Genomic DNA, 13,373 nt, shown 5'->3' on the forward strand with positions numbered 1-13,373 from the left:
ATTGGTTTCAGGCTCAGTCCTGAGAGTACCAAGTTTGAAATATCGTACCTGTAGGATGTTTCAGTCTTCACCAGTCCAATGGATTGAAAATAAAATTGAGAACAGTTATTATAGCCCATATTAGATTAGCAGAATGGGTAGACAAATGACAGGTAGAACCTAAAACCTATACAAGGGTTGAGAGGACCTAATGATTATCAGAAGGGAAAATAATCAATCAAGCTGTCAAAATATGGTTGATTGATTAATGATGCTACCTACTTACTTGGATCAGCAAATCCATCAGTACCTCAGCAGGATGACTATTACTGTCAAAGTAACTTCTGAAAAACAGATTCTCTACTCTGGACTGTATGTGACCATCTCTGATCCCAAACTTAAAGTTCTTGCCTGCATATTTACACCCCACTCCCCTGACCACTACCACCATATTACTACTCCTTCTCCCTGAGCAAAAGTGGGTAAATTCCAATGAGGCAGAACATCCTCCTACCACAATGAAGCAGTTCTTCCTCACTTAACATAAAACAGCTTAATTTCAGATATTTTAAACTGTCAAAAGCATTAGACACAAGTTCGCAATTCATTCATCAACATTAAACCTTTTTTCTCATTGTTCTGTTCTCTCCAGGGTTAATTTAGCTGATGCAGCAATGGCAGTGCGTAGAATTGTGACGCTGGATCCTGCTGCATTGGCCTCTGTCTGTAAGTACTTGCATTGCTCTCCATCTTAAAAAAAACTTTCTTGCTTACCCATATTTATATTTTTGCATGTTTTGTTCCTGTTCGTATCATTGTATCACTGATCCATTGCCTGTGAATGTCACTGATCTGTTGTTTGTCATGATCTCACTTTGTATAGATATGCAAATGTTTACAATTAGTATTTTATTGTTAACTTTCAAGTTGAAGGATGCTAATCCTACAAAACAGAGAAGCTTGAGTAATACAATTTCCAATGGGAGACTAAAACCAAAATGGTACTTTTGGTTGTGCTAGTGTATTTGTATCTAATTTTTAAGAGTTGCTGGTTTCCTCTGGTACCTGGCTTGTGTGGACAAAGTTAAAAATCACACAATATCAGGTAATAGTCCAACAGGTTTATTTAATATATCTGATATATCATTTCAGTTGCATGGCACTAATCTTTTGCTTTAAATTCTGTGTCTTTTGGTCCTGCTCCATAGCGTCCTGATGAAGGATCAGCGCTCCGAAAGCTAATACGGAGGAATCTCCTATTATTCGAATGAGACTTTCAGATAATTGATTATTCAGTTAATTGATTTCCTCTGGGGCTTGGAGTTTTTTTGTGAAGTCTGTTCCCCATTCAGGAGACTAGGTAGTAGCACACCACGCACACCCGCCCTCCCAACTCTGTCCAACACCGCCCTCCCCCCGCATCCACCCCAACCCTTGTCCAGTACCACCCGCCTCCCCACTTCCCATCCAACCCCGCAACCCGCCGCACCTTCTCTCTTCCCCACCCTCCATCCCATCTGCCCCTGTCCCCTCTCCGGGGATATGTAGGGAAGAATATTTTGTCATGTTTATGGTAATTCTTGTATAAGGCTGGAGCAACCTTGAGATGGTGTCACAGCACAGCTCCTCACTGGATATAAATAGCACAATGTGAGCAGAGTTAGTTAGGGACAGAATGGGGAATGGGTCTGACTGGAAAACTGGCATAGACTCGGTGGGCTAAATATCTTCCTCAGTGTCATTTATGCCTGTGTGACTCTATTGTACACTAATGGAGGCCAGCTAACCAAGGACAGACTGGAAATTGTCTGTCTTTCCCTTTTTTTAAAGTTATAAGGCATCTGTAATGATGAACAGTTTTGTTGTGTTTATACAGTTTTTTTTTGTTTGTGCAGTGTACTTCATAGCTCTGGTATTATCACTGAGCCAGCAGATGCCCAGTGACAGGCTTAACAGACACCGATTCACAAAAGAATCCAATTTCACTCTTTGGTAAGTTGTAGTTTGTACATGTTCTGTTCCAACAGAGCACTAATGGAATGATAAAGCACAGATTAATTTACCACAAATGCTAATGGCTTTTCAGTCTGTAACAGCACTGCGTAAATCAGTAATTAGTGTGAGCCCCATCAGAGAATTCCTTATTATATGCTGTACTCGGGCACTTAGAAAGAGGAGCAGAAGTGTTTTAGTGAGGGGGTTATTCTGTATCCATCTCACCTCAGAGTCCTTTTTTAAATACAGGCATATGTTTATATGGAGGTGACAGTGTTGAAATGTCAGTTTGTGGTAGACAAGAGAAATGATTGAATGAAGGCTGGTTGGTAATTCACTGAAGTCTCAGCCTCTAAAATCATTTCCTGTGCTCTGTCAGGATGCTGCCCAGGTCAAATCGTGAACCAGCACATCCTGACTTAGGCAAAGCCACAGAAATGTTGAAGAGTTTATTAGCAGGTTTCTTTTTTAATCGTTCATGACCTGTCCAGTCTGTGTTTTGATCCAGTCTTAGCAATCTACCAACGTACATCGTGTGTGCTTTGATGAAAGGGGTACTTCGCTATGGGTGTTGCCTTTGTTGGCATCTTCAGGAGAGAGTTAAAGAAGAAAATGAGAACCAGTTGTTAGTTCAGAATTAGGCCTCAAACAGAATGTTTTTAGTTCCAAAAGTGGTGAGGTTGCATTACAGCTAAGATGATCATGTGTAGAACCGTTATTGAATAATGTAGACATCATAATTAGTCTTGATTATTTTCTGTAAGTTTTTTTTTAGTTTCCCATGCTTATTATGTGTAATTGGTTGTCAGCACTTTGCAACATTGACTTCACTCCACCTCAGGAGCAGACCTCCACTCCTATTTCTTTGGTTAATCTTTAAAGCATAAAATTGGATTCCCCACCAACTGATGATATAATGACTCTATAATCTGTGCTTGTTGCCCAAAGAATATTTAAGAATCAACTATGTAACGAGGTACTGGTTTCACTAATCGACAAGGCTAGATAGAGGTGGCAGTTTCTTCTGAGTATTTGCAACAATCAACAGCTTTTTTATTTTGGTGGTAACACTCAAATTTTGCAAATCACACCTCTGCAAGCTGGGTGAAGTCTTAAGCTCTAGGTTGTTAGTATTGGATCAGAATCACTTGGTTACTGAGCTGACAGTAGCGACCTTCTGCATATTAGATTTGTAGTGAAATTCAATGTCCCATCTCAGTAGTATGTTGCAAAGTTTGCACTAAGCATTTTGTTGTATAGGACCTGTTATTAAATGAGTCATTGCCTCTCTCTCTTCAGGCCTTCTGGATCAGAGTTTCAGATTCTGCACCCTTGGGTTGTAGTGAACCTTGTAGTGAGCATCTTGGTTGGACTGGCCTGGATCTTCCTGTCATATCATCCTACGCTTGACTATACTGAAGGTACATGAGCAAAGATTATGATTAATGATGATCACCCCAGTTGTGAACAGGATAAAAGGGAAGAGGAACTGGGTATGAATCAGCACTTACTGTTTTGAGTAGTAAAGGTTTGAAAGCCTTTTGGTGTAGTGGGGGGAGAAAAGGATGTACAATGGAGGGAGGTATCCATTCCTATTTCAAAGGAAAAGTAGGACACCACTAAGTATGGGAAAGTTGTGAGTTGGGAAATATAGAAGAAAAGCAATACACTGGAACTACTTCCATGCTACATGAAAAGAGAAAAAGGCTAGTTATCACTGAGCCAGCAGACGCCCAATGACAGGCTTAACAGACACCAATTCACAAAAGAATCCAATTTCACTTTTCCTCAATGCTGTTACTTATCTATGGATATGGATGGACATGCTATATATTACAAGGATATATCTGACATAGTGCATGATACGTTTTAGTGAAATGCAAGCCTACATTCTGTAAATATCTTTAATTAACCTAGTTAAAAATCACACAATACCAGGTAATAGTCCAACAGGTTTATTTGGAAGCACTAGCTTGTGGAGCGCTGCTCATTCATCAGGTGGTTGTGGTCTATAAGACTCAGAATTTATAGCAAACCACCTGATGAAGGAGCAGCACTCCGAAAGCTAGTGCTTTCAAATAAACCTGTTGGACTATAACCTGGTGTTGTCTGATTCTTAACTTTGTACACCTCAGTCTAACACTGGCTCCTTGACGTCATTTTAATTAACCTGTTAACTTATGATGTGAATGCGGTAGGTGGCACTTTAACCCAGACCTTCTGACGCAAAGGTCTGGACATTATCACAGCATTGTGAATGGATAGGGACTTTTCTCACTGCAGCATAGGAGGTTGAGGTGTGATCTTATAGAGGCTTAGAAAATCGTGAGGGGTATTGATAAGTTTAATGGTAGATGTCTTTTCTTTCGCATAGGGGATTTCAAGACTAGGGGGCATATTTTTAAGGTAAGAGGAGAGAGATTTAAAAAGACATGAAGGGCAGATTTTTTTTTTAACAGAGGGTGATTCATGTGAGGAATAAACTTCCTCAGGAAGTGGATGCGGGCACAGTTACAACATTTTAGAAGACTTAGATAAGTACGTGAACAGGAAAGATTTGGAGGGAAATGGGCCAGGAACAGGCAGGTGAGACTAGTTTAGTTTGGGATTAAGTTTGCTATGGACTGGTTGGAACAAAGGGTCCATTTCCGGGCTGCATGACACTCTGACACTAATTAGCAGAAGAAGCAATGGCAACATGAAGAGAAACTCGTTCACCCAATGAGTGATTAGGATCAGGAATATGCTCCCTGAGTGTGTGGTGGAAGCATGTTCATTTGAGGCATTCAAGACAGAATTGAATGTTATCTGAAACAGACAAATGTATGTTGGTTGCAGGGAAAAGGTGGTGAAGTATTTGTCAGTTTTCACTCAGAAAACTGGTACTGATGCAATGGGCCAAATGGTCACCTCCTGTGCTATAACAATTGACAATTCTGTAAAGATAAAACCTGTCTTAGCACTTGTACATGTTTTCTGTTTGTGTGTTGTGTTCCCCTGTTACCAGTGAATGTGTGTTCAGCTGGAGTTGCTTATTTCCTCTGTGCTCATTATGTTGTTTGTGGTACACTGTGCCAAAGGATCATAGAGCATTAGAAGTATAGCATGTTAAGTGATGCTGTGGGAAGGTTCACTGTCAGCAGATTAAGGATTGTCTGTGGATGTTGATCCTATCTGTGTGCAACTGAGCTTCACATCCCATATCTTCTGTCAGTGCTTGGTGATGTCATGGGCAGTGTTCTGGTTAAAAGAAGACACAAGTTAATGAGTTCAAAAAGCTACAAGTCTGGTTTGGGTGATAGTTAGTTTGCTTTGATGAAAATCTACTAGAATTATGGATTGGGCAGTTATGGTGCTGGAAATGGAAATGTTAGTATGGACTACAGTGGTGTAATGTCAAGTGCTCTGAACTCTGAATCTCGCTATCACGTCAAAATCTTTATTATTTTCAGAATATATTTTTCCATTAACTGGGGAACTTAGAATGCAGGGACGCAGGATAAGGAGTCAATCATTTGATTGATTTGATTTACTGTCACATGTACCTCAGTGAAAAGCTTTGTTTGTGAGCAGTACACTCGGATCATAGTTAACAAGTACATACAGATCATAGGGTGACAAAAAACTTGGACAGAGTGGGGCATACGAGGGGAGAGGCCATTTTGGATTTGGTGCTCAGCAATGAGTCAGGACAGGTGTCAGATCACGTGGTAGGAGAACACTTTGGTGACAGTGACCACAACCGCCTCACATTTACCATAGCCTTGGAGAGGGAAAGGAGCAGTTACCAAGGGAAGATATTTAATTGGGGAAAAGGAAATAATGACGCCATTAGACAGGAGTTGGGAAGTACAGATTGGTAGCCGTTTGTTCCACAGAAAGGGCACAACAGACATATGGAGGCTGTTTTAAGGAGCGGCTGTCGTAAGTGATGGATAAATTTGTTCCTGTGAGATAGGCAAGAAGGGTTAAGATTAAGGAGCTTTGGATGACGAGAACAGGAGGAGTTTCTCGTCAAAAGGAAGAAAGCAGCTTACGTAAGGTGGAGGAAGCAAGGATCTAGCACAGCTTTAGAGGATTACAGGCTTGCTAGAAAGGAGCTCAGAAATGGGCTGAGGGGAGCCAGGAGGCGGCATGAAAAAGGTTTGGCAGGAAGGATGAGGGAGAATCCAAAGACATTTTACTCATACGTGAGGAATAAGAGAATGATCAGGGAGAAAGTAAGTCTGGTCAAGGATAGCGTAGGGAACTTGTGCGTGGAATCTGAGCAGATTGGGGAAGCCCTAAAAAGTACTTTGCTTTGGTTTTCACCTAAGGAAAGGGACCGTGTTGTGAACAAGAACTTTGAGGAGCTGGGATACAGGCTTAAACAGATCAAGATTGATGAGGTTGATGTGCTGGAAATTTTGGCAAACATTAAGATTGATAAGTCCCCAGGGCCAGGCCAGATTTATCTTGCTCTGAAAAGCGAGAAAGGAGGTTGCTAAGCCACTGGTGAAGATCTTTGCTTTCTCACTCTACATGGGAGTCGTACCGAGGATTGGAGGGAGGTGAATGTTGTTCATCTTTTCAAGAAGGGTCATAGGGGACTCCCTGGCAATTAAAGACCAGTCAGTCTTACATCTGTGCTCAGCAAGGTTTTAAAAAGAATTCTGAGGGATAGTATCTCTGATTAAAGGCAGTCACCATGGCTTTGTGAGGGGCAGGTCATGCATCACAAATCTTATTGAGTTCTTTGAGGAGGTGATGAGACATGGCGAGCAGTGGATGTGGTGTATATGGACTTCAGCAAGGCATTTGACAAGGTTCCCAATGGTAGGCTTGTTCATAAAGTCAGGAGATATGGGGTACAGGGAAATTTGGCTATCTGGATTCAGAATTGGTTGGCTGACAGAAGAAATATATTCTGCCTGGAGGTCAGTGGTGAGTAGTGTTCCGCAGGGCTCTGTTCTTGGGCCTGTGCTCTTTGTAGTTTTTATAAATGACTTTGGATGAGGAGGTTGAGGGATGGTTTCATAAATTTGCCACAGACACAAAGGTAGGAGGTGACGTTGATAGTATAGAGGCCTATTGTAGGCTGCAGCGTGACATAGACAGGATGCAGAGCTGGGCTGAGAAATGACAGATGGAGTTCAACCTGGATAAATGTGAAGTGATACATTTTGGAAGGTCAAACTTGAATGCTGAATATAGGATTAAATACAGGATTCTTGGCAGTGTGGAGGAACAGAAGGATCTTGGTGTTCAAGTGCATAGATCCCTCAAAGTTGCCACCCAAGTGGATAGGGTTTTAAGAAAGCATATAGTGTTTTGGCTTTTATTAAAAGGGGGATCGAGTTTAAGAACTGAGGTTTTGCTGCAGCTCTACAAGTCCCTGGTGAGGCCACACTTGGAATATTGTGTCCAGTTCTGGTCACCCTGTTATAGGAAAGATACGGAGGCTTTGGAGAGGTTGCAAAAAAGGTTTAACAGGATGCTGCCTGGACTGGAGAGCTTGTCTTATGAAGAGAGGTTGACTAAGCTCGAAGAGAGGTGACCTGATCGAGGCATACAAGATAATGAGAGACATGGATAGAGTCAATAGTCAGAGACTTTATCCCAAGGCAGGATTGACTGGTACGAGGGGTCATAGTTTTAAAATATTAGGAGGAAGGTATACAGGAGACGTCCGAGGTAGGTTCTTTATGCAGAATGTTGTGAATGCATGGAATGTGTTGCCAATGGGTGGTAGTGGAAGCAGTCATTCGGGACATTTAAGCGACTGCAGGACATGCACATGGATAGCAGTGAATTAAGGGGTTGCGTAGGTTAGGTTATCTTATTTTAGATTAGGAATAATCCTCAGCACAACATCATGGGCCAAAGGGCTGTACTGTGCTGTACTTTTCTATGTTCTATACAGGTTGCACTGCACAGCATGTGTGCGTGGCAAGATCAATATTCTTTGAAGTTAGAGAATCCATTCATCTGTCTAATAATAGCAGGGCAGAGTGGTTGCTGTACAAGTCTGTTATGCACCAGGACAGTATGCTTTCTATGATGCACCTGTCAGAGTTGGTGAGGATCCTTATGGACATCCTAAATTTCCTTAGCCGCCTGGGGAAGAAGAGGCATTGTTGTGCCCCCTTGACCGTTGTATCTACATGGAAAGTCCAGAACAGGTTGCCGGTTATCATCACTCCTAGGAACTGACTTGACAAATTTCTTCACTCTGAGGGCTTTGCATCTCTGGAATTCTCTACCCCAGCTGTTTGTGGTGTTCCTTCATTGAGTACATTCAAGGTTGTGACAGACAGCCAGTTTCTTGGAAACAAGGGTTAGGAGGAATTCCTGGAAAATTTCGAGATAGAAGATCATCCAAGATTATATTGAATGGTGGAGCAGGCTCAAGGGATCATTATGGTTTATTCCTGCTCCTATTTCTCTTAATTCCTACCACTGAGACTGCCAATTGTAAGCACTAATATTGCCCACTTCTGCTTCTGCATTAGTCTGTTGCAACTGCAACCTATGTCCATCATTTGTGAACTTCAGATTCAGTTATTCCAATGCTTCCCATTTTCCATCCTCTATAAATTTGACCTTTCCCAAATCACTGCTTCACATATTTTAGCATACACCATATCCTGTCCATTTGTCACCCCTGTGTTTTCTGACATAGGTTGGCTCCCAGACCAACAATGTTTCAAATTCCTCACCGCACTATTTACCTGGGTGGCAACTTTCAGAGATATTTTAGCATACACCATATCCTGTCCATTTGTCACCCCTGTGTTTTCTGACATAGGTTGGCTCCCAGACCAACAATGTTTCAAATTTAAAATCGTGTTATGTGTTCACAGTGGTCCATAGTCTCTCCCCTCCCTGTCGCTGTAACATCCTTCCGCATAAAACTGAGAATTTGACATTCCTCCAATTTTCGTGCCTTTTGTGCAGCTTTGACTTTTTTACCCACTATTGCAGATGTAGTTTTAATGTCTAGATTGTAAGCTCTGGAATTTCTTCTCTGACGATTTGCCCCTCTCTCCCCTGCTTTAAGATTTATGGTTTTTGATCAAGCTTTTTGCCAATTGCCTAATGATTCATTTCTTAAGTCATTGTCAGTATCTAGGCGAAAGTGAATACTGCAGCAGGAGATCGGAGTCAAGATTAGAGTGGTGCTGGAAAAGCGCAGCAGGCCAGGCAGCATCCAGGAGCACCTGCTGTGCTTTTCCAGCACCACTCTAATCTTGACATTGTCAGTATCTGATTACACTCCTGTGAAGCACTTTGGGACATTTTATGACATTAGTTGTAGGCAGCATGGTTGTGATCTCCTCACCACATTCGTTACTTTTGTCCTCCCTGTTGCAAACAATATTTTTTGCTCGATAATGCATGACAAGCCTTGTTAAAAACTCATGGGAAGCATGTGTTAACTGAGACGGTCAGTGATGATCCACTCAACTGTGAAGATATTGCACAACTATATTTTTCCCAGTTCCTGTCCATAGTTTACTCTCTTTTGTGCTTGCAATGTGGCCGTTCGCCATCCTTCTAAGTTACCCAGAGCAAATGAACTTGATAAAGGAAGGTGGACTTGCTCTTTAACTTCTGCAAGTGAAGCAGTTTGATATTACTTAATAGTTTGCTAGGTACAAGATAATTAAGAGTCAATTACATTGGCAAGGCACTGGATCACACATATGCCACACCAGGAAAAAAAAAGCAGGTATCCTGCCTTAAAGGCTATTAACTAAGAGACTAAATCAGTATATCTCTATTAATTGGATAGATAAAGAGTACAATTAAGGGCTACATATGCACGCTTGTGATGTAGGCTAATAAAGCCATTTAATAAAAGCAAACTAAGAACTGGGGTTCATATTAAGAGGTTCATATTGAAACACAGAGCTTTTATATTAAACTTGTATTGAACCGTAGGCCATTAGGATTACTTGGATTACTCCTCTCTGTCTGGTCTCCATATTATGAAAAGTTTACTGAGGCACTGGAAATGGTGCAAAAATAATTCACAATGATTGTACTAGAACTGAGAAGATATATGTATTGAGAAAGGTGGAAAGGCTGAACAAGCGGAGGCTTATTCTCTAAAAAAGTAAAGGTTTGGGAGATTTTGTAATATTGAAAAAGGCCTTGTTAGGATAGCTATAGAGTAATTGTTTCCACTTGTGAAGAAGTTTTAAACTAGGTCAAACACAAAATAGTCATTAATAAATCCAAAAAGGAATTCAGGAGGAATGTCTTCATTTAGAGAGAATGAGTGTATGAAACCTCAAAAGGCAGTATAATAAATGCATTTAAGGGAAGCTAGATAAACACATGAGGCAGAAAGGATTAGATGAAGTGGGATAAGGCACAAATGTTGACATTGATCCGTGTTGCCTGTTTCTGTGATGTAAACCTGACATAGTGAACCAGTCAGCTTTTGCGACAATTCGATGGATATGCTTGACAGAAGCATAGGTAATCTATTTAGGGTTTGTATATTGCTTTCATCTGGTTACTCATCAAATCTCTTTGGAGAATAAGGTCAACTAAAATCAATTCTTGAAATCACATTATCTTGAATTACTGGAGTTTCATAAAAGTGTACCGCAAGAATGCTGTAATATAAAGTTATGTATAATATCTATCCAATTTTTGCTATAGTTAATGAATTGGTGAAAATATAGCCAGGATGTCATGTTATTATCTGGGTGTTAGCCATCTTCATGGACTGAGTATTTACTACTGAATTGGAGTCTCACTAAAGTTTTCATTTTTCTTTGTAGAATCAGAGTTTGCATCACACATGAATGACATTGGTGCACCTGATGAGAAAATTAAAGCTCAAGCATAAAATATGAGCCTTTAATACTGAAGGTGCGTGGAGCATTACATCAGAATGGTCTGGCTACAAGGGACTTTAAATTCCTTTTTGTTTGGTTTTGTGTGATGAAGATTGTATGGTGCAGATGTCCATGCTTATGCTTTCGTCCGAAGTCAATTTTCATCTCTGTTGGATAGAAGTTGAAAGGGTGTCCACATCACACATTTATGTTCCAGTATGAATAGTCCAGTGGATGTCAGTCGACCTTTGAAGCTACGAAAAGTTCCTTCTGAAAATTGGATCAACATATATGTTGAGTATGCTACAGTGGGTGGCCTCCATCTGTGTTTGCTGTGACTCTTTTGTGTAGGTGTGTCTTAAATTTTTGTGCATCTTTGCAACAAAAGCCTGAATCGCCTGCTCAATCTCTTGCACCCAGATGTAAGATACCAGTAAGAATAAACATTCTCTTGTGGAGTAAAAATTGAGGCTGACTACTAAGACAAGTGGGCGGCACGGTGGCACAGTGGTTAGCACTGCTGCCTCACAGTGCTAGAGACCCGGGTTCAGTTCCCGCCTCAGGCGACTGACTGTTTGGAGTTTGCACATTCTCCCCGTGTCTGCGTGGGTTTCCTCCGGGTGCTGTGGTTTCCTCCCACAGTCCAAAGATGTGCAGGCCAGGTAAATTGGCCATGCTAAATTGTCCGTAGTGTTAGGTAAGGGGTAAATGTAGGGGTATGGGTGGGTTGCACTTCGGCGGGTCGGTGTGGACTTGTTGGGCCAAAGGGCCTGTTTCCACACTGTAGTCTAATCTAATCTACAACATATCGCCAAAAGTATGGAAAGGGGTCATTTTATACACCGAGTGTATGCAAAATCAATTTTTATTTGGGGCTGATTAAAAGAAAGTCCTAATCTTCTACTGGGTCAACTTATACATCCTTATTTACTATAATATTAGATTGGGTGTCAAGTAGCGTTGTATACAGTCATTTGTAACTGACGCCCACGTTCAGACACTGCTCTGATCGAGGGAACTGAAGTTTGCTTTGCCAGTTTCAGCAGAGTTGTTTTGAATGCTAAGCACTGATTCACAACCCTAAATCAGCACACTTTTTTTCTTTTCTTTCATGTGTGGAATGTGGGCATTTCCTTAAATCAACTTTGCCATCTTAGCAAAGTTATCAGATGCCTCGTGTGGAAAACAGTTTAAAAATAAAACACATTGATGTACTAAGAGCTGCAGTTCTGAGACTGAGATGGAGACACAAAATTTTGTTGTACCTGCCCTGGGAATACTTGATGGAACAGTGGTCAAAAAGCTTTACTCAATATCAATATCCATCTGTACCTGCCCTCAGGATGTTTGATGGGACAGTATGCAGGGAGATTTGCACTAACTCTGCACTGTACCTTCCTGAGAGTATTTGTTAGAATAGTGTAGAAGGAGCTTAATTCTATTTAAGCTTTCACAAATGGAAAAGTCTTTTCATGTTCCCCAGCAAAGTTGTCAGGAGGTGCAGAGCCCAGTGCTCAGTGACAGTTTAAGTGGCCTGCTTAACTTGTGTTTTAGTAATCAAGTGGAAAACAGAAGCAGTAAAACTGCCATCTTCAATATGTACCTCCAAAAGTGAAACTGTTGGCAGCTAGTCACAGAGTAATTATCAAAACTACCAGGGAGCTGTATAAAGTTAAGCCAAGCAGCTGTGGTAGTTCGAACTTAAGATTTCTGAATAGGGTAGAGAAGTATAAGGTTGCTGTGCAGCATATCCCTTACAGGGGAAGTCCAGCAGAATCAGTCAGAGTTTCAGGACACGTACAACCTGTGAGCCTCATTCACTTGATGAACGTGAATTGTCTCTTAAATGAAAGGAATGTTTATCCAAAATGACTCCGGAGATGGATTCTCCTTTTATAGCATCAATATTCACTCTTGCCATGAAACCTTATGTCGCTATTCATTCAGGTTACTATTACCAACAAAGCTTGACGTTCTGATTTAGGATTTACTCATCACGAAGTTATTGCATGAAATAAAACAATAAATAATATAAAGACAAAATACAACTAAGTGATCTGGCAAACTAGAGCCATAGTTAGTACATAGTTTGCTTTAGAGTTTCTAATTGTTTATAGAGAGGTCTTGGAATGCATTGGGTTACATCTTTCTTTGTGAGCCAGAGTGCGTTTGAGTCCCAAATGTGGAATCAGAACCTGTCTCCTTGAGTTATTTTTGGTGAGATCGTGGATTTGTAGGAAGAATTGAAAAGATGATCTACAGGCCTAAGCCACAGCTCAGATCTTATTAATCAGAAGATCTTAGATTCAAGTTCCACAAGAGAAACTGGTATGCTAATACTGCTGTATGGTAGGTGAACATTCATTCGGTACTATTCAGTGTCTCAGCCAAAACTTTATTCAACAACTGAAATCTATAAATCAAATAGGTAATTTATGTCATTTCTGTTCTGGAATCTTGCTGTGCACGATCTGGCTGCTGTGTTTCTTACACTACAACAGTAACTTCAAAAGTGCTTTATTGGTGTAAAATTCTGTAATTTTGAGATTAAAAATACAAGTTCTTATC

General features: G+C 40.8%; 1 protein-coding gene across 5 annotated transcripts in view; it reads left to right on the plus strand.

Moving 5' to 3' along the window:
- The window catches only part of LOC122551371 (transmembrane protein 237-like), a 33,814-nt gene extending 22,450 nt beyond the window's left edge, over positions 1 to 11,364 (plus strand). For all 5 annotated transcript variants that reach the window (XM_043693135.1, XM_043693136.1, XM_043693137.1 and 2 more), the window contains 4 exons: positions 632 to 705; positions 1,875 to 1,971; positions 3,274 to 3,395; positions 10,749 to 11,364. In XM_043693135.1, coding sequence (XP_043549070.1) covers positions 632 to 705; positions 1,875 to 1,971; positions 3,274 to 3,395; positions 10,749 to 10,816 — 361 coding nt within the window. In that variant the 3' untranslated portion in view covers positions 10,817 to 11,364. The remainder of the gene's footprint in view (positions 1 to 631; positions 706 to 1,874; positions 1,972 to 3,273; positions 3,396 to 10,748) is intronic.
- The last annotated feature ends 2,009 nt before the right edge of the window (positions 11,365 to 13,373 follow it).

Source organism: Chiloscyllium plagiosum, chromosome 7, assembly GCF_004010195.1.
Source record: "Chiloscyllium plagiosum isolate BGI_BamShark_2017 chromosome 7, ASM401019v2, whole genome shotgun sequence".
Lineage (NCBI taxonomy): Eukaryota > Metazoa > Chordata > Chondrichthyes > Orectolobiformes > Hemiscylliidae > Chiloscyllium > Chiloscyllium plagiosum.